The 18,888-nt window shown below is 38.0% G+C and overlaps 1 protein-coding gene across 1 annotated transcript in view; it reads left to right on the forward strand.

Annotated features, from left to right (window-relative positions):
- NFATC3 (nuclear factor of activated T cells 3) overlaps positions 1-18,888 on the forward strand; it is a gene marked incomplete at its 3' end in the record, with an annotated part of 53,717 nt that overhangs the window by 21,344 nt on the left and 13,485 nt on the right. The window contains 4 exon segments of the mRNA XM_082290160.1: positions 4,281-4,443; positions 16,958-17,157; positions 17,813-17,985; positions 18,421-18,561. Of these exon segments, the coding sequence (XP_082146286.1) occupies positions 4,281-4,443; positions 16,958-17,157; positions 17,813-17,985; positions 18,421-18,561 (677 nt within the window).

The following is an 18,888-nucleotide window of genomic DNA, read 5'->3' on the forward strand; positions in this document are numbered from 1 at the left end:
GTGGCTAAAATGACTTTTTGTATCAGTTGCACCTGTGTTCAAAACCAGTGCTACAAGTGGAAGGTAATTGTTTTTAACTGGATTGTGTTAATGAGTCCTATAGGCTTTGTTCTTCCTTCTATCCCACACATACTGCTCTGGGGCCGCAGTCAAATGCAAACAAGCAGTCTTGTTTCTGCCCTAAGCTTCTCCCTATGTGAGAGAGGTGTAGTGAGCCCATGAGCTGTGCCCTGGCTGTTACAGGTCTGAATGCTGAAGTCATTATGGACACGTTTGGCTGTTCTTACACTGAACATCAGTTGTTTCCTCATCAGTCAGGTCTGTTTTGGAAATAATGGTTGCAGAGAAGAAGGTAATTGTTAAATTAATATTGATAAAATCAATGAAGTGGTAGCTTTAAATGTGGTTGCTTCTCCTGAGAATGCTGCCGAAGGGTTCTTTCTTTACCTCTGAGTTCCCTGTAGTAGCTGCTGTTCCCTAAAGTCTTTAGTCTTGATGTGATATGAGTATGAGCTTTTGGAGCCTTGCGTTAATCAGATTATAAAACTCCCTTGATATTTCCAGGACGACATTTGTAGGTTTACAGATTGGTGCTGTTTCAACAATGTGCTAAGATTTGATTTAATGAAAGCTTTAGAATGACTATCACCCATTACTTCCATATCCATATCCTGACATGTGATTTGGTCCTTTACTAGTAGGTTACTGCATTGCTCATAAGGTTTTTTACTCAGGAAAAAAAAAAAAAAGGGAAACTCCTGTGAAAGGCTAAGTCCCAAGATATTATAACAGTAATTTGGCACTGAACTGGGAAGAACTTAGTAATGAAACATGTGGAAATATCTACAAACATGTTCTTTCCTCATCAAGACTGAAAAGTGAAAGGTTTTAAAACACAAAAGTTCTAATTTTTCTTAATCTTTTGTTCTAAAAAAACTTGAAAAAACCCTCATGGCCAACAGCTGATGTGGGTTCGGAATGCAAAGTTAGATGTCTTTATCAATAGTACAAAGCTGTCATGCTGTGTTTAAGCTGGGGAGAGACAGAGAAAGTACTTGTTCATTTCTGAAGCCGCTGAGCTGCTAATTCTTAAACATGTTCCAGATATTTTAAGAGTAATGCACCACTAAATTTTGAACTTAAATTCTGCGCTATCAGAGATCACTGAAGTTCAACGCACAGTTAACACCTGAGAACTGTGGTGAATGGGCTAGTAGTTTTACTGTTGATCTTCACCTAACAGTGTAGACTGAATAATATTTTCTTGAGAATGGATCCTTAAATACAGTAAAGCTGGCAGCTTCAGACTTCCATTCCCATATTCAGCATCTGGTACAAAATAACATTGCTTCATATCAATGTATTCAAAACATATGCAAATTTGTTACTTCTTGCATCCCAAAGGCTGACATGATTGTTCTCATTTGATATTGAATTCTACTTAGAATTAAAAAACCCAAAATACCGAGAGTTTGTAGACTATTCTATTGGATTTTTTAATTTATTTAAGGTGCAGTCTTGTGGGCTCATGTGACTTTAATGAGGTGATGGTGCTGATTAGGAAGTTCCCACTCTGCTTCTCACCCTTTAGTTCTGCTTGAAGATGTACAGACAACTGGAACTCTGGTAAATTAAAAGGATGAAAAAATTTACATTTCAAAATGAACCAGTTAGATTGCTGATTCAGTTCAATGTGTACCTCTATAGTATTTGTCTCAAAAAATGTGTAAGAATGATATGAAAGCAAAAATACATAAAATTATGCCCCTTCAGGGCAGAAAGGTACATGACAGAGTAACCTAAAACCTTTTAAGAATCCACTGCTGCTGAGAAGTTCAGGGTGATAGAGACAACAAGAAAAATATTCGGAGAGAAACAACAGTTTGGATATCCAACATCAAAAGGGAAGCAACTGTAATTCTTGAACCAGCTACATCTAGAAAACATCTGTTTGATGCAGTACAGCCTCAAAAGCTGTATCATTTACTAGGGAATCTGTGTATTGGAAGCTTTGCAGTTTTTTAATGTTTTAAGCATCTACACGTGCATGGTGTGCTTCCTTGCTCTCTCATGCTGTTATTTTCTACTTGTTTTCAAAGAATGACAAAATCTTGAGACTTGGTTATTTTCCTGTCTCCATGTTTGTTCTAGTATGCCAAATATTTTTTCAAAAGAGAATGTGATTCTGATACAACAGACTGTTGTCTTGCGCAACATTATTGTTACCTAATTGCAGGAGGAGTAAATCTCCCTGAGACACTGTATGGGGCGTGGTCATGAGCAACAAATACTTTTTTCTTGACTGAATTTATCTTTCAACTTTCAGTAATGCCTCCCAATAATTGGTATATAGCCTGTGGTGAGTTAACAGAGTTCTCTCAGGTACCATATCTGTTCAGTATATACCAACTATTTGAACACAGAAATTTGGTTATATGGGGGATAAAAACATTTTCAGAAACACTGTTGAAAAATTCTCACATGCTACACTTCTTTTTAAACCCTTTTTAGTATCTTCTAATCCTGACGTTTTCTTTCCTTTTCAGACTGAAGACTTGAATCCTTCTCCCTCAATAGCTATAAAAGTGAATGGCAAGGTGTAGTTGATAGCCAGTAGTAGCATTTAGGCAGTACGTCTTGGCCTTTGGTGAGTATCTGGAAGGATTGGGCTTATACTGCATTCCTGACAGTTCCCTCTTTTATTGTTGACATCACCATCCTCTCCTACCCAGTAAATACTATTGCTGTGGGAGGACCAGTCATCAGACCCCCTTATGGGGGAAAGAAGCCTCTTTGCTGTACACTGAATGCTTGTGGCGATGATTTATTTCTCACATTTCTGCCTTTCACTAATAAGAAAGGGAAATACTCACATTCTTCCTCTCATTGCTCCCAAAAAGGTGCTTCAGGAGAGGTTTATGTTATAATGCTAGCTCTCTCCTGAAGTGCACAGTACAGTGCCCATGAAACAGCAGATCAGCAGCTTGGAGGTTGTTCTCCTGAGGAGGAGGCCAGCAAGCAGTGCCATTTCTTCTCCCTCTTTTCCATTCTTAATGACTGACACTTCTGTAGTAAAAGGCAGATATGTGGTGCTGCAGGCTGAGCCCAAGTCCCTCCAGATACTTCCTAAAGACAGAGATTTCTTTCTTTTTTTCTTCAGTCCAAATATTTATCTTCTTTCTCAACTGTGGATATGTTTTTGTATGTCTTAGCTAAAATCCCCAAAAGGAATAATTTATCTTTCATGGTTCTGTGACTCTTCATGTTTGTCGAAATTTGCATTGATTGGTGGTGGAGTTTTACCTGATTTGCTCTAAAGTGGTAAGAGATGAAATTGAGCTTTCCCAGATGATGATACAAACCAATATTTGTCCATCACTTTAAAACCTAGTTTGGCTTTCCTTATTGGTCAGAGTAAGGTAGTATAAAACTATTTTAATAGAAGCTTATTTTTATTATAAATGTTTTTGTTTTATAAACAATGCTATAAATGTTCACTTCTAAATGGTCATAATTTAATTTACTCTACCAGGTAATTACTGGCTTGAATCTGACTGGTCATCTTATTAGAATCTTAAGTCTATAAATCTGTGCAGGTAAAAGGGTAGGTATGCAAACATTGATTTGAGGTTCTTCCATGTTACTTCAATTGCTGTATTTTGTTCTTCTTCCCTGGAGTGAGTTTGCTACTGTGTGTAAGGGTGTGTCCGTGGATAAGGTGAATACAACTTTAGGTGTCTTTGTTGCCTGTTGCAGTAAGTCTTTATGCTTGGATAGAACAACTATCTTTTTAAAACTTTGGATGATCACATAGTGTTCATTTTAATTATAGTTTTAACACAATGCAATGCTTGCCAAAGGAAAACAAAACCAGCAAGCTGGAAGATAATAATGCAAAGAGTTAAAACTTAATGATTGGCAGATTGAATTTAGACTGTTCCCTCTAAACCACATTTGAATTTGCTTGCTGATATACTTAAGGTTAAAAAGTTAATATTAAGGGCATTATAGAGTAGCACTGGTAGTGTGGGGCTGGGGGTCTTACAGTACCTTTCTTTTGCTCAGGTGTTGGAAAGAAGAAATTCCATTCTAATTGAAGATTTTAATGTACCAGCAAAACGTTGGAATTTTCATCTAACAGTTTTAGGCTAATAGGTATTCTTATTTGGTTATCATTTGTTAGGAAAGTGACATTATTGTCTGTATTCTACAGTGAAGACTTTGTGCTGTGGCCAGATGGCACAGTTCATGTAACCACAGTGTGATTGTTTTGATTGCAGCACATCTTCATTGCCACCTCTTGACTGGCCTTTACCAAGCCATTATGGGCAGTGTGAACTGAAAATAGAAATCCAGCCTAAAACTCATCACAGAGCTCACTATGAAACAGAAGGAAGCAGAGGAGCAGTAAAAGCATCTACTGGCGGGCACCCTGTAGTAAAGGTAGGAAGTCTGGCTTTCTTGAATAGAAAGTAATTTTTTAACTACAGTTATTGGTATTTACAATGCTGTGAATTGTTACCTTTTGTGAAGCTTACAGCTTTTCTTGGGCAAGATTTTCTCCCTTAAATGTAATGATAAGTATTTTGAAAACACTGACCAATAAAACCAATTGTTGTTTAGCTCAGAATTAGATGTAAGGTCCTAGTAAATTAGACTTGGCTTTGGCATTATATTCTCTTTGAAGAGATGTGTGGATTCAGTCTTGTTGGAACAACTGTATGCACGAGATGTGCTGTGCTTCTCTCTGACTTTGAGTGTTCAGGTGTGTACACAAATATCTTGCTCTGTGCTGGGGAGACTTGTGGATTGGTTAGGGATAGTCACTGATTCTCCTTTAATATCCGTGGTGTCAGCTGGCTCACACAGTTTGGAGGGGAACCCACCCTCATTCATTGAACATGGGGCAAATGGTGCTGAGAAACTGTGGGACTTCTTAAGATGCCTTGGTTTATGTTTGCCACTTCCTTAGGTGAAAGCAGTATCTCTTTAATTACCTCAATATTGCTTAATGGTCTTTACCTTAGTCCCAGGTCAGGTTAAGACAAAATTTAACTGCTTGTTTATAAGTGAAATCAGACACCAGTTACAAAATCTTTAGAAAACAAAGAGGGGTGGGAAAAAATCTGATTACATCAAGGTTACAGTGGGTTTTGTCTTTTCCTCCAAATCCAGGATATTTCATGTTCTTTTCCAATAAAATTATGGTCAGTGTTTCAGTCCTAAATCTTTTGCTACAGTCTATATATTAAAAACATATTTTATATATTTATCCTCTTCCAGTAGTTGGAAGTAACTCATTACTACTGGAGACCAGATGCAAAGTGCTATTAGGATTGGCATAATCAGTCCTCATTCTTTTTCCTACTCTTACTGTAGTATAAACATGTTATCACTTTTCCTCCTTATAGTTTATTTCTCCTCTTTGACAAGTGAATTCTGTCACACTCTGTAATTACATAATTACATTTCATCTATATAGATGAAGATATACCAGCAGAATTTAAATGTCTTAAACTATCTGCTGTTCTTAATTAGTCGAAGCAACCTCTGCTTTCCAGGCTCTTCATCTGATGAATTTCTTCCATCAACCTGACTCCTAATCATATTCTTTGGGCTGTTTATCAAACTATTTCTTCTCTGATATCTTACCTTGAACTTTTTCATTACACCTTTTTTCCTCTTAAAGACTTTGTATCGTTCCTTTCTCTCCCTCTAAAAAGGGTTGGTTATCTGCATCCCATGTTCTTCCTTGAATGTCTTTCCTTGTTTTTCCATTTCCGTTCTTAAGCTGAGGTCTTCATCCAGCTTTCATGTTCCCTGCAAAGTTGCTCGGAGTTTTTTTTCTCATAGTACTGTGGCCTAAGAGCTCCAGCTCTCTCCTTTTGTCAGATTTCTTAGCACAGTAGATGCAAGGGTCAAGTGCTTACTAGGGCAGTGTATGCTGCAAACTAGAGAAAATTGAGGATGCCTGGACTAGGCTGGAATTGGAAAGCTGGCAAGACACGTTCCTTCATATGGAGCATTGTGTTGCTTTAGTCAGTGGAGGACAAGTAGACACAACTTTCACATGCCAAGGTGCTGACAGTGGAATTTAACACATCATTAATGAGGACAGAAACTTGAGAGATTTTAGCTGACAAAATAAATCTTTCCTGAACTTCTGTAAACTGCATTCAATATTCTTTAATTTTTTTCCTCTGGGTGCTTATGTTTTGCACTAATAGTTGCATTAAGGGACTTTATGCTGATATTTGTAAGATTTGACAAATATGTAGGCCTTCTTTTGCTAGATGCTTCTAAGCTGCAGTACTAGATGCAAGTTAGAAGAAACAGATCTTTTAGTGTGTGGCTTAGACCAATGATTTTAAAAGCTATTTATTTGCACTGAAATAGTGGGATACATTGCTATATGAGAACGCTGTCTTTAAAACGTGGATAGCATTTATGTCTCTGATAGTCTCATGCTTCAACACATGCATTGTACTACGCCTCTCTAAATTAAAATGAATGCAAATGCAAATCAATATTCTACTTTGCAATTTGGTCTCTTCCAGCTGGATTGGAAATTAATTGTTGTGTTTGATAGGAGATAGGAAGTTGTTATGAAACAAAGCATTGATTTGTATTTACTCTTTTACTCACTGCTGGGAAAAACAGCATGGGAAGGGCCAAGTTTGGAAAAGGTGCTACTGAATATCTATAAGCAGACGAATATTACTTTACTTTCATACAAACTGTAATGTTTTCAAGTACTTCTGGAAGCCTATTACAGAAATCCATGTCACAATATGCATTACTACTTGTTTCTGACTTTTCTTTTGGTGCTCTTAGCTTTAGAGCAGACACTTCATATGTGTGATCATTGCAGTAAAGAACTCAGCGTTTTCCTGTGTAAGACAACTGTGTCTTAACCAGTGTCAGAGATGAGAAAGGAGGTGGGTAAATTGAATAGAATCTTTTCATTGGAACACACCTACAGCAATTGTCAAATCCAACTGCCACATCTTTGGGTGCCTGAAGGCCTCTGTGCTTTTGCTCCTTACACAATTCATTTTTGCTTTTGAATATTATTTTATAGAGAGCTGGAGTGCTAATTTCCAGACTGTGAAGCCTCTGTAGTTCTGCATGTGCACTTGATGTATTATTTAAAATAAAGATTTTTAAGATAGTACATGGCTTCGAGCCATTAATGTATTAGTGCATGTCATTAATCTATTACTAATACTGTACCACACCTGTTGCTAGGACACTAAGCTTCTGACAAATTTGGCATCATCTGTTGTGAGTACATTTAATCAGCTTATTTCCAAATGGAGGAAATTAAATAAGTGGAGCATCATGCTTTGCTTTGTGTATCTCTTAACTTTAAGAAAGCTAATTCTATAATGATGTTCCCTTGTTTTTTGCTTTTTTTAATGCAAAATGCTCTAAATAGCAGATACTTTTCGTTTTAAGCTCTGTTTTCTTGGGAGTATGTTCCAGCTAATCCATGTCATCTGGTACAGTTTCTTTTACCTTGGTAGAGAATCTGCATGATAATGCTGACAGTTTTCACAGGGAAGGAATAAATAATACAGCAGAATGGTTTGCAAGGAGAAAGGTGGCATGTTGCACTTTTGTCATCCAAATTATGTGAAAATTTTGTATTGCATTGCCAGGAGACAGTCTCTGAGCACTCCCTACCTTTACCATTCTAACTCATAGGTGAGAGTCTGCAATTCACTCATCTACAAAGCCTTTTAAACAAGTAGCTGTCACATTTTATCCAACTCTAAATGAACAGTCATCATTGCTTGAATTTCCACCCTTCCCATGGGCCCAACTGTACATAAAGTAACATTTGCACTTAGTTTGATAGAACGAGCTTTTGCTTCTGTCTGGACTGGTTAAGGTTCTTCATGAGACTTCACTTGGATAATGCCTATGATCAAAAACAGAAAAGCCTTTTAGAGCAGGTGGGCACATGATAAGAATCGCTCAGGGATAGTCTGGGTGTTTTTTACTTTTGTGTCTTAGTTTTCTGATCTAAAATGAACTTTCCTTTTTTTAATAAGCAGACTTGTTTTATATACTGTTTTCCTACTACTCGTAATTTTCTGCAGTTTTTTGTGCTCAAGTATTTTAAATTTAATGAGATCTTTTGGTAGTAAATTATAAAGGTCATGTTGTGCACAAGAAGTAGTATTTCCTTTTGTCTTTTGTCCTATTCCTGGGGAAGAAGGTGATCTCCATGCTGGTCATCTTGTACCCATACAGTGTGATGTACTCAGGGGCTGTGAGCTCACAGCTACTCCATAGCACCATTTTGTGTGCAAAGAGTGTCTGTCCCGGGGCCATTGACCCCTATGGGATTCAGGTATAGATATGAACTGTGATGGTGTAATTTGTTCTACAACTGATGATGTATCTGCAACAGACACTGTATGGAACCCACTTACACCCCATGTATGCAAGATAGATTTGGAGTTGTGGTAGCTATTAAGAATTTGCCTGGACCAAAAGTGTCTTTTTTCTATAGAGGGTGGAATCATTCTGTTCCTCTGCCATAAGCAAAATTATTCCTGTAGCTGCTTCATAGTAACAGATGAGGGGAAGCATCATGTAATCCATATGGACAACTCAGCAGTTCTGCAGCTGAAAAAAGATGTAAGATTAAAAATCAAAGCAATACTGAATAAAAGCCAGTTTATTTAGACAGCTATGCACTGCTACTCACTGACAAGCAAAGAGTTGTCTTCTGTGTGAGGTTTAATGGAGACCTGTAAAAGAGGGACTCAGTGTCAGCTCTGTTTAAAGTGATTGCAGAGCTTGAAGTCATGATAAGTGCTGCAGTGGAAGAAAAAAGTAAACTAATTGAGCAAAAGTAAACTTACTTTGAACTGCTTTGAAAGTTCTGAGACAGGAATGTGTTCTCAAAAAGCCTGTCAAACTCTGCCTGAGTCCTGGTGGAAGAAACTGCAACCAACAAGAGAGGATCTATCCAAGCAATGTCAGATGATCTGATAAAAATAAATTAACAAAGGTTGTCTAAATGAGTATGTGTTTCCTGGCCTGTAATTCTGTGGCTGTCACCTTTTCCCAGCTGTTCTCTGTGGCCCATGCATGTAACTACTTGAATATCAGGTATTATATTGGAATTCTCCCTGTTCTCTCTGCCCAATAAACAGCACACTTTTTATGTGTTTTGCAACCCTTCCCATTCTTCCTGCCTTTTACTCTCTAATTTTCATTTTTGTCTTGAATTTTTTCCTGGTTTGTCCATCACCAGAAGGCAGGCTGTATCCCAGCTCTAGTTGCCTACTGTTGATTGGTGGCAGCAACCTGTCAATAAATCTAAAAGGCAGAAGGTGAGTCTCAGCCTGTGTGAACTATGTAATGGGCTGTATTGGGAAAAACATTGACCTTTGGATGAGGTTCTAAACCTATGTATCTTTGAAGAACAGTTTGATGATTTAGGCATCTTCTGCTTCAGAATCCCAAAAACAGATAGCAAAAGTGATGCATCTACTCACTCTAGAAAATGCAATAATTGGTATGAAAACCAGTAAAAGGTCATCTGTTTGTTTTATCATAGGTTTGGTTTTTTTCTACAGGTTATTTGGGAATAATGTCTTCCTATCCCAGCAATGCTTGTCCAAAAACTGTCCATAGCATAATTAGCATTTGGAGTTGGTATTTCAGGAATAGCACTTTTTTTTTTTTCAAGTGTGTGGTAGAGCCAAGTGCAGATGGATGGTTTGATGGCTGGTTACATGGGACTTGCAATTCTGCACTGTGTTAGCCTTAACACTATTTTAGCTATTGAATTATATCCTTTTTGCATAGTGTAAAATGGGGCAGGACTAAAACACCTCAAAAATGCCTGACGCCAGTATTTAAAACACTTTCAATCCTGTCTGCAAGCAGTGACTGTGTAAAAGTGTGAGATTTCAGAAACAGGAATCCAACTTTTTGAACCTTGAAGAATGTTCTGTACATGTGTAAACACATGGTACCATGACCAGTAATGAATTGATATTTGCCATTACTTGTTTGCTTTAGTCCTTTGCAGGATCTGTTTGTTTTTGTGATGACCTTTAAAATGTTTTTAATTGGACTTGTGCCCCTACCTAATAGTTTATTGAAGTTTGTTCCTTTTATCTGCCACTATTTTTTTCACAATTGCAAAGGTCTGTACTATTTTAAAGTCTTCAAGTCAGTCTACTCAATAAGTTTATTTAACAAAAGACAAAGGAAGATACTTTTTCGATATGTATGCTTTTCCTTCTCAGTTGATGGAAGGTGCATCAAATAATCAAGTGACAGAAAATAGTACTGCACTTCAGAAAGGGTTTGAAACAGGTATTTTGGTTTAACATATTTAACTTTTTGTAATGTTATAAACTCTGCAGAGTCAGAATGAAATTATAAAAAAAATTCCAATGTGCTGTTAAGACTTTCTGAGCCAGTGATTGGGATATTGCATAATAGATCTGAATGGAGTTTTCTTCCATCAGTTTCTGCAGTCTCTTTCAAGCAGTCCATTGGAAATTACAGGCCAGCACTCTCTTCACCTCTGCAGGGCTGCAAGGGATGACTGTGGTCAGTCTGACTTTCAATAGCTTTCCTGATCTCTGGTTTCTTTGTTTCATGCCCATGGTTTGCTTCAAGTTTTTCAAAACGCAACTGTTGATAAATGCACAATAAATTGTACCCCCCGTGTTAGTCATTGTGTCTTTTGTTTCGAATTACGTTCATCTTCATGCCCTTGGATCCTTGTCATCCCTTACTTGTCATCCCAAGTCACGGTTGATAGATGTGCTGTTCAGCTTGGCAGATAGCCCTGCAGCTTTTAAACCCAGCAATTCTCACAGTTCTTTAGGAAAGTCACTGCACACCACTCATAAGGGAAATTCTGGTGGAGAAATGTCTGTAGAAAAAAAAAAAGTTCAGTTGTTCAAAGCCATGCACTGGTGCCTCTCTGATATCACTGTCCAAAAGATTCTAGGCTTGTGGGTCACATTTCTCCTTTCTCAAAGGATAAAACATTTAGAAGGATCATTAAGATGGTTCTGGTTTTTCTTTAAGTTTTTAAAAGAATTGTATTTTACTTTTGAAGTGGACTGAAATTTAAGTGGTGAAGGTTCTTTTCCTTTAGGATCGTTTAGGTTTCATGGTGAACTGTATCATATTTTGCTCAGCCTTCCAAAGTAAAAGGAAAAAGTACCTGATTCAAGAGAACAGCTTGCTCTTTCCACCCTCTAGAATGGGGCCTGTGTTTTTCTCTTTTGCCCTCCTTACCTTGTCACTTTGGAGGATGTTCTAAGGAATACAGAAGTCACTGAAATGCATCCAGCTGCTGTGCGTCTATCAAGGAGGAAATAAATAGTTGCAACATTCTTTTCATATCAAAGTGTTGAAAAGCATTGGAAATCTCCATCTGAAGTAAATGCTTAGTAAATGCTTGTGGTTCTTTACACAGCTGAGTTTCCTTCCATGTTCACGTTTGAACTGAGAATTTTTATCTAGATACTGGTGCATTTAGTGAAGATAGATTAACTTCAGGGAGTTGACTATGCCAAACTTGCCTTGTATTTCAAGACTATACCCTATTTTTAGGGAGGCCTAATTGTATGTAAAAGCTTTTTTTCTAATCAGCCTACTTCACCAATCCAGTAATGCCATAAGCAGTGAATTAATTGCGCAAAGGCGAAGGAGCACTGAAGTGTTGATCAAATCTTCGTCTTCAATTAGCAAGCAAAAAAAGGCACATAAAAGATAAAACATGAGTATTAAGCCCCAATGAATCTTTGATGAAGCATGGCAATTTCCTAATAAATGATTGGAAGTTTTGCAGGAAAAATGCTTTAAAAATACAATCAATTAGGTTTTAACACTATCTGAATGTTGTTGGTATCAATGCTGACATTATTTCTGGATTCAGTGACACTATTAGGTATTTGGGGTTTTGGATACTTTCATTCAAAAAACCAGACTCTTTCCAAGTATACTAGTGTTGTCTGTAAGTACCTGGTTACTGTGAAGTGTATATTTTCTATTGGATATTTTTCCCAAGTCTTGTTGCATGTCTTAAGAAATGACACTTTTACACTTGAATAGGGATTGATAAGACTTGGCCTGCAACGATAAATGGAAAACATGGACAGAATCTTCTTCATTTAAAAAGAAATGGGTTGAGGAGGTAAAAATTTTAATTATTAGAGGCTAAAAGAGTCTTCTCACAAGCTTTTCAATTTGCAAGGTTTTCTTTAGATCAGAGCATGGAACCAATGATATGTGAGACATCTATGGCCCAAATATAATCTGCATGTAATCTGGAAAAATGCTAACTTGTTTTTTCCAGGTTAATGCCTCTTAATTAAAGTGACCTCTTTGTTTTCCTCAGCAAGGAAAGGTTCTCACCACTGCCACGAAATTCCAAGTTTAAATAGTGCTGTCTTTGGTGATCCAATTAATCCATAGAGTCTCCAGCATGACACGTTTTTAAAGGATTTTCCATGTGTGCATTAAGAACATAGGCGTGTTTGTCACATAAAATACAACTCCTTGATGATACAAAACTTTTCTCATTAACTGCCTGCTTTTGTAGTTGCTTGGTAAAAGCTCTGAACTCACAGTGCCATGCAGGGGTTTCCTGTGTGCAGTGTAGTAATACGGCTGGAAATGCTTTGGCGTGAAGCCCTTGTGGCTTATCCTGTAGTGACCTTCAGTCTTTAGCCTTCCAGCTTTAGTTTAACTTACGCAGGCACTGACCTTTGCTATGGAAACGATATAGAAACACAAAAACAACTTGGCTGAGTTTCCTCGGCAGAGCAGTGGGTGGTGTATCAGGATTCTGTTACAGAGGAGGGTTTCTAGAGGTCAGTAGTGACACAGTGCAGTAACTTACTGCTTGTCTGCAGCACACTGTTTGCTGCTCCTGGGAAAGTGGTGTATCTTTTTTTAAAGTAAAATTAGCAATTTTTTGTTTATAGTGAGCAGCTCCAGGATTGCACATTAATGGAATAAGTGCTGAAGGGTGTACCTGAAAGCCTACCTAGGGCTCAATCAGTAGTTCAGGTTACTGTTCCTCCTCCTCCATGACTGAATCTTGGGCACACTGATACTGTAGTGCCTTACTGTAATACTTCTTCGTGGTGCTGATTCTCAGCACTTGCCAGTAGGTTGTAAAATGCTGTTTATTTAAATACCTATGGTCTGTATAAAGACACTGTGTTCTTATTTGTGTATATTCTTTACTAAGGTGAACTAAAGGTTCAGATACAATGGCTTCATTATGTATTTGAACAAAATATAGTATTTTTTCTTTCAAGTTAAGTGCTTATTTTAGTTGAAAAAACAATTAGCATGTTGGGGTTTTTTACTGACTTAAGTATTTGGGCTGTTCAACATACAGAACTGTGCCTAAAGCAGACAAGGTGGTAAGAAAGTGTCATCCTGCTGTCAATGAAATTAGGAACAATCAATTTTTTTTTTTTGAATGAGAACAAAACTGTATTTAAAAGAAATGCATTTTAAATGCCTAAATAAGTAATTTTTCCTGATTTGAAGTCGATTTGGGATAGTAAGGCTCCTGCATTAGTTTCAAGGTAGGTATTGCATCAATAATGGCAAGTCAGAATCCAAACACTGTCTTTCCTTTGGAGGAGAGATGACAGCATTCCCTGGAGATGGAAGGCGATGCAGATTCTGTGATAATTCAGTCTCTGGTGGGGACCAAGTGTGGTGGGCAGAAAGTTTTGCTTTGCTTACTCTGTTTTGTGTAGGGAGTGACAGCCAAGACTTGCTCTCACCAGGACTAGCCACAGAATGGACTTCAGAATATTTTGATGCTCTTCAGCAGAGTGCTGACTGTACCTGCAGATATGGTGGGCGTGCTTGAGGTGGATTAACAGTAACCCAGCATTGTCCCCTGTTCTCGAGGATGGTGTCACATGGGCTGTCTCTACTTCGGTGGTGCTGTGCACAGTGTGTTGGTTTCACTGGGGCCTTTGAGTGATTTTGTAACAGAGGCTTCAGGGAATGTGCAGCCATCCTCTCCACAAGATACGGGATCATTTTCTACTGAAACTTTGGCTCACTGGCCCCCACAGAGTCTTATCTTTAATTACAGACACCGTAAATTTTGGACTGTACTTCTGCAGAATCCGTTTGCATGCCTGGAGTTGTCAGCTCGCTTATTACACAAGATTTAAGGGGGAAATGTTAATTCTAAAGCACAGATTCTTAAAATAAAAGTTGGGTTTTTTCCTATCCACCATCTCTCCAGCTGCCTGAGTTTCACTGGCACATCAGGCTGTCTCGTTAGCATGCACAGTCTATTGAGCATGCTGGCTTTAGCTGTGGACAGGGCACGAGGACACTGCAGCCTGTCCATTGCTTGCTTAAGGCTGGGATATTTCCTTTTCATGAGGCCCCATTAGTGCAGTCAGGCCCTGAATTACACTCTGTGCTGGGGGACATGGGGTTATTCTCTTTCCTACTCCCTGGCTTACTTAATTGCCACGGGTATTGCACACATTGGTTATATTCATACCTTTACATTGTGAGAGGATTTTCTCTTTTTATTTTAACCTTGAGTAAAAGCAATAAATTGTCTGCAATACCAAATACATATTTTTTAAGTCTCTGCTACCTTGCCAGTGTATATGGCCATAGAGTTTCCTGGGCAATACCAGTGTGACTGCTGCATGAGGGATGTTGTACTTCCCTAAGTTGAGCTCTTACTCTGTGTAGGCTTTTGTACAAGATGGTCTTCATGGACTGTAGACAGACCAGCTTAGTTTTACAAGTATCTCCCCACCCCTCCTTATCTCTGATATCACCAGTATCTCTAGAACTGCTGTGTACACGTCCATTGTTCGGGATGGGGAAGATTAGCCTTAATTGGAAATTAGCTTTGTCACAGTGACCGCATTTGGAAGGCAGTCAAATTTTTGAATAGGTCTGGCTTGTAATTTTTATAATTCCCAGTATTAGAGTGAACACATTTTACTAACGTCACATTTAGGCTGGATTCCATTGTGTTAAGATTTAATTTTAACTCTGAGGAAAATGGATGGTGGAGTCACAGTGTTGAAAACTTGTGACAAGATGGCTGCTGTAATGCTAATCTAACACATGTCCTAATTTTCTTTAAACTCCTAAAATAATTCAGACTAATAAAAAATATTCAAATATTCATTTGGTGTTTAACCAAAAGAAACTTTTGGAAACTGAATTCCTGCATAAAGTATAAAATATGCATGTGTATATATTTAATTGATGTAACAATCCCTATGCTCCACTGTCATCACAACATTCAGAGGAAAGTTCCTTGTGGTCCAGTTGTGTTCCTGTAGTTTATAGCTGACTTCTGACAGATGAAGGGAGAGAAACCTGTCAGTACACTGATTGTCACAGGAGGTTCTTTACTGTAACATTTCTGAATACTTGTTTATCACATTCATTTACATGGGAAGCAACTTTGACAATCTAGACTGTCTCCACTCAGAGGCTGAAGGGATATTTTGGGTTGGTCTGGGTGTTTTGTAGCTGGACTTAGCTTTTTCTGTACTGAGAACTCCAGCGAGAACAAAAAGATGTTACATATTTGACAAAACAAAGACTTTCCAGATGTCTGTCAGAACCTAAATTTCTATTCCTGATTGAGAAAGTTCTAATGAAAGTGACAGGACTGGTAGGTGCTGCCATAGCTGTAGCTTGAATATAGAAACCAGGAGTTCATTTGGTCCATAAAACTCCCTGCCAGGAGTGATGCACCAGCAGTGGAGCTTCTGACTGCTGGGTGTGGGTGTGCTTTGGGCTTTTGTGCCGCTGACTACTGGCTTAAATTACTCTTCTAAGTAGGTTAAATTGACATGTTTTGCTTGGTTTTTAAGTGTTAGTTCTGTAAAGAGCTTGGATAATATTGTTGTGTGACCAAATAACTCTCCCTAGAGACAAAAATATTGACATGACAAAACCATGTTTAAAGAATGACTGTCTGGCCCTCCCTCCCGCTTGAACATAAGTTGATGTCAAAGTCAATGAAACGTAAATTTGCTCCAATGCAGTTTAGCAATTATATAACTTGCAGCCTGCGTCAATCTGCCAATTTCAGGAAGGTGAAGGAAAATGGATTTGTAAGAAATACTTGCTAGGCTTCAGACTTATAATAGCAGTGCTTAAAGGAGACTTTGATGTTACTGTTGATTACATTTGTTTCCTTAAATCTTCTGGATAATATTACCCACATACTATCATAAAACGGGCTTTCTCTTTTAGATTCAATTTTTTTTTTTTCTGCTGTTCCAGTGTGTTGTGCCAGAATTGCTGCAGTTAGCTCAAGCAACAGGTGGTTTTATGACAACTTGAGTGCATTGGTGGTTAGATTTGTGTTTGAGAAAAGGAAATATGTGTAAATTAACATTTGCAAAATTTGGGAGTTTAAAGTATTTTCTTTGCCAAAAATAAACCACGCTTGATTTTCTATGTATAAATTGAATCTTCTTGTCCTAACTTGATACATTTGCATTCACAAAACTTCTTAAGTTTAATAAAAGTTGCTATTCCGTTTCACAGTAGAAAAACTAAAATATTTTAGTATTTCTAGAATCTAGTTGCATCTTAGTAAAATTGGTAATTTGGCTTTGATTAAAAACAATCCCAGAAACAGACATAAGCATAGCATAGTTTTGATGTAGAAATTCTGTAGATAGAAAAATTCTCTTTGGGAGATTCAAAAATAATAATGATATTTTGGTAGCCATTTGTTCCAGTAATTGTTGCCACTACTTGTGTTTGGGTACAGATACCTGTACTCACTTTCCTGCTTGCTGAAGAGTATGAAGAAATTTGTGATTAAGTACTACTGACTCTTAACTCTTTGGCCTAGCTGTGTGTTTGTGCTGTGCGCACACAGACGCAGTAGGAGGCAGCTAATCTGTTCCTATTCCATGTGCCCTTCCCTCAGCTGCTGGGCTACAGCGAGAAGCCAGTGAACCTGCAGATGTTCATTGGCACAGCCGACGATCGCTACCTGCGGCCCCACGCCTTCTACCAGGTGCACCGCATCACTGGCAAGACTGTCGCCACCGCCAGCCAGGAGATCATCATTGCCAGCACCAAAGTTTTGGAAATTCCACTTCTTCCTGAAAATAATATGTCAGCCAGGTACATCACAGCATGAGTTAGCCATTCAGTTTTTATTTTCTTTGTTTGTGCAAAGGTGAAAGAAAAATCTTGTAAAATTAGTGTATTTTCCACAAATCTGGATCATGATGAAGAGACACACCTCTTAAAGCAAGCCAGTGTGTGGACAGCCAGAAGCAAAGGAGCAGAGAGGCAGGGAAGCTCCGTGCGTATGTGTTATTTGATTGAGGTTGTGTGTCTTATATGAGTAATTGACCACTGTGTGGAACAGCAGCTGGGACTTGATGGGTACAGTTTATTGTTCTCTAGTCCTTCCTAAACCAGAACTAAATATTGGTCTCTTGCTCCTTGTAAATGATGTTTATTATGTTAAATAACTCACTTCAGAGGTTAAACAATGTGCAATAACAAATAATCTTTTAAAGGTTCAAAAAAGCAGCAGCTGGACATTTACAAGACAAAATGTTTCACTAGTACTTGCTGCTGTTTTCACACTAAGAGTTCTTTTAATCTCAGACATTTAAAATAACACTTGAAATGCCATAATGTGGGGGAAAAATAGAACAGCTTAATTCTTTAACCAAAGAAAGGCTTACAGAGTGTACTTTGGCAATAGCTTGATTGATTTTCTTCCATTTCTCTTGTGATCCATCTGTCCATCCTCTCCTATCTCCAGTATCGATTGTGCTGGTATTTTGAAACTGCGCAATTCAGACATAGAGCTCCGGAAAGGAGAGACAGATATTGGAAGAAAGAACACCAGAGTGCGCCTTGTGTTCCGTGTTCACATCCCACAGCCCAGTGGAAAAGTCTTATCTCTGCAGACTGCTTCCATACCTGTTGAATGCTGTAAGATTGCTCTAACTATACATCATTTATACTTAAGTTTTCTGCATGTGTCAGTAGTAGTGTCATTCTGGCAATATTTATTGCCAGAATTGTATAAAACAGTGTGCAAAAAGCATTGCGTGTAAAGAGCTCAGTTGCCAAACATTACTGTATCTTTAAATAAAGATGGTACTTGCCAAGTGGCAGCTTGGAGGTGTAGAGAAAAAACATTTTGGGCTTTAACCTCACAGTGCAGTCACACAGCAGCTTCAGCAGTGTCTGTGTATGAGCAGAGGCAGCTGACACATCTCAGTGAAAATATTCATTCTAAAGGTAAAACCCTTTCATTGACAAGAGCCTGTACCATGCCTTATCTCTATACATTTACCTAGTGAACAGCTGAACTTCTAGAGATTAAAATTGTGAATAACAATTATTCCCTTAATATTTCTAAAGCTCAGCGATCTGCTCAAGAACTTCCTCAGATTGAGAAGTACAGCATCAACAGCTGCTCAGTAAATGGAGGCCATGAAATGGTGGTGACAGGATCCAATTTTCTTCCAGAATCCAAAATTATATTTTTTGAAAAAGGACAAGGTAAATACTGTCTTGCTGGTTTTTTTTTCAAACCAAGCTCAGTACCTGAGTTTGATTGTAAGAAGTAAGGATGTTTTAAAAGGGAAAAAAAAAAGTCTGGAGTAGTAATTGGAAAGTTCATTTGGGCACTGATCTATGTGCTGGTTGGCAATTATTAATGAAGTACTACTTCTGATTCAGGAAGACAGTTATTGTGTGTATTTGAAAGATGTGTGTATTTGAAAGATGTGTATTTGTGTGTATTTGAAAGATGTGTGTGTATTTGAAAGATGCTGTTGACGGATCATACCATGTATTTTCTCCTTCTTATTACAAAAAAATGAAAAG

Source organism: Coloeus monedula (assembly GCF_965178545.1).
Source record: "Coloeus monedula genome assembly, chromosome: 13".
Taxonomy (NCBI): Eukaryota; Metazoa; Chordata; class Aves; order Passeriformes; family Corvidae; genus Coloeus; species Coloeus monedula.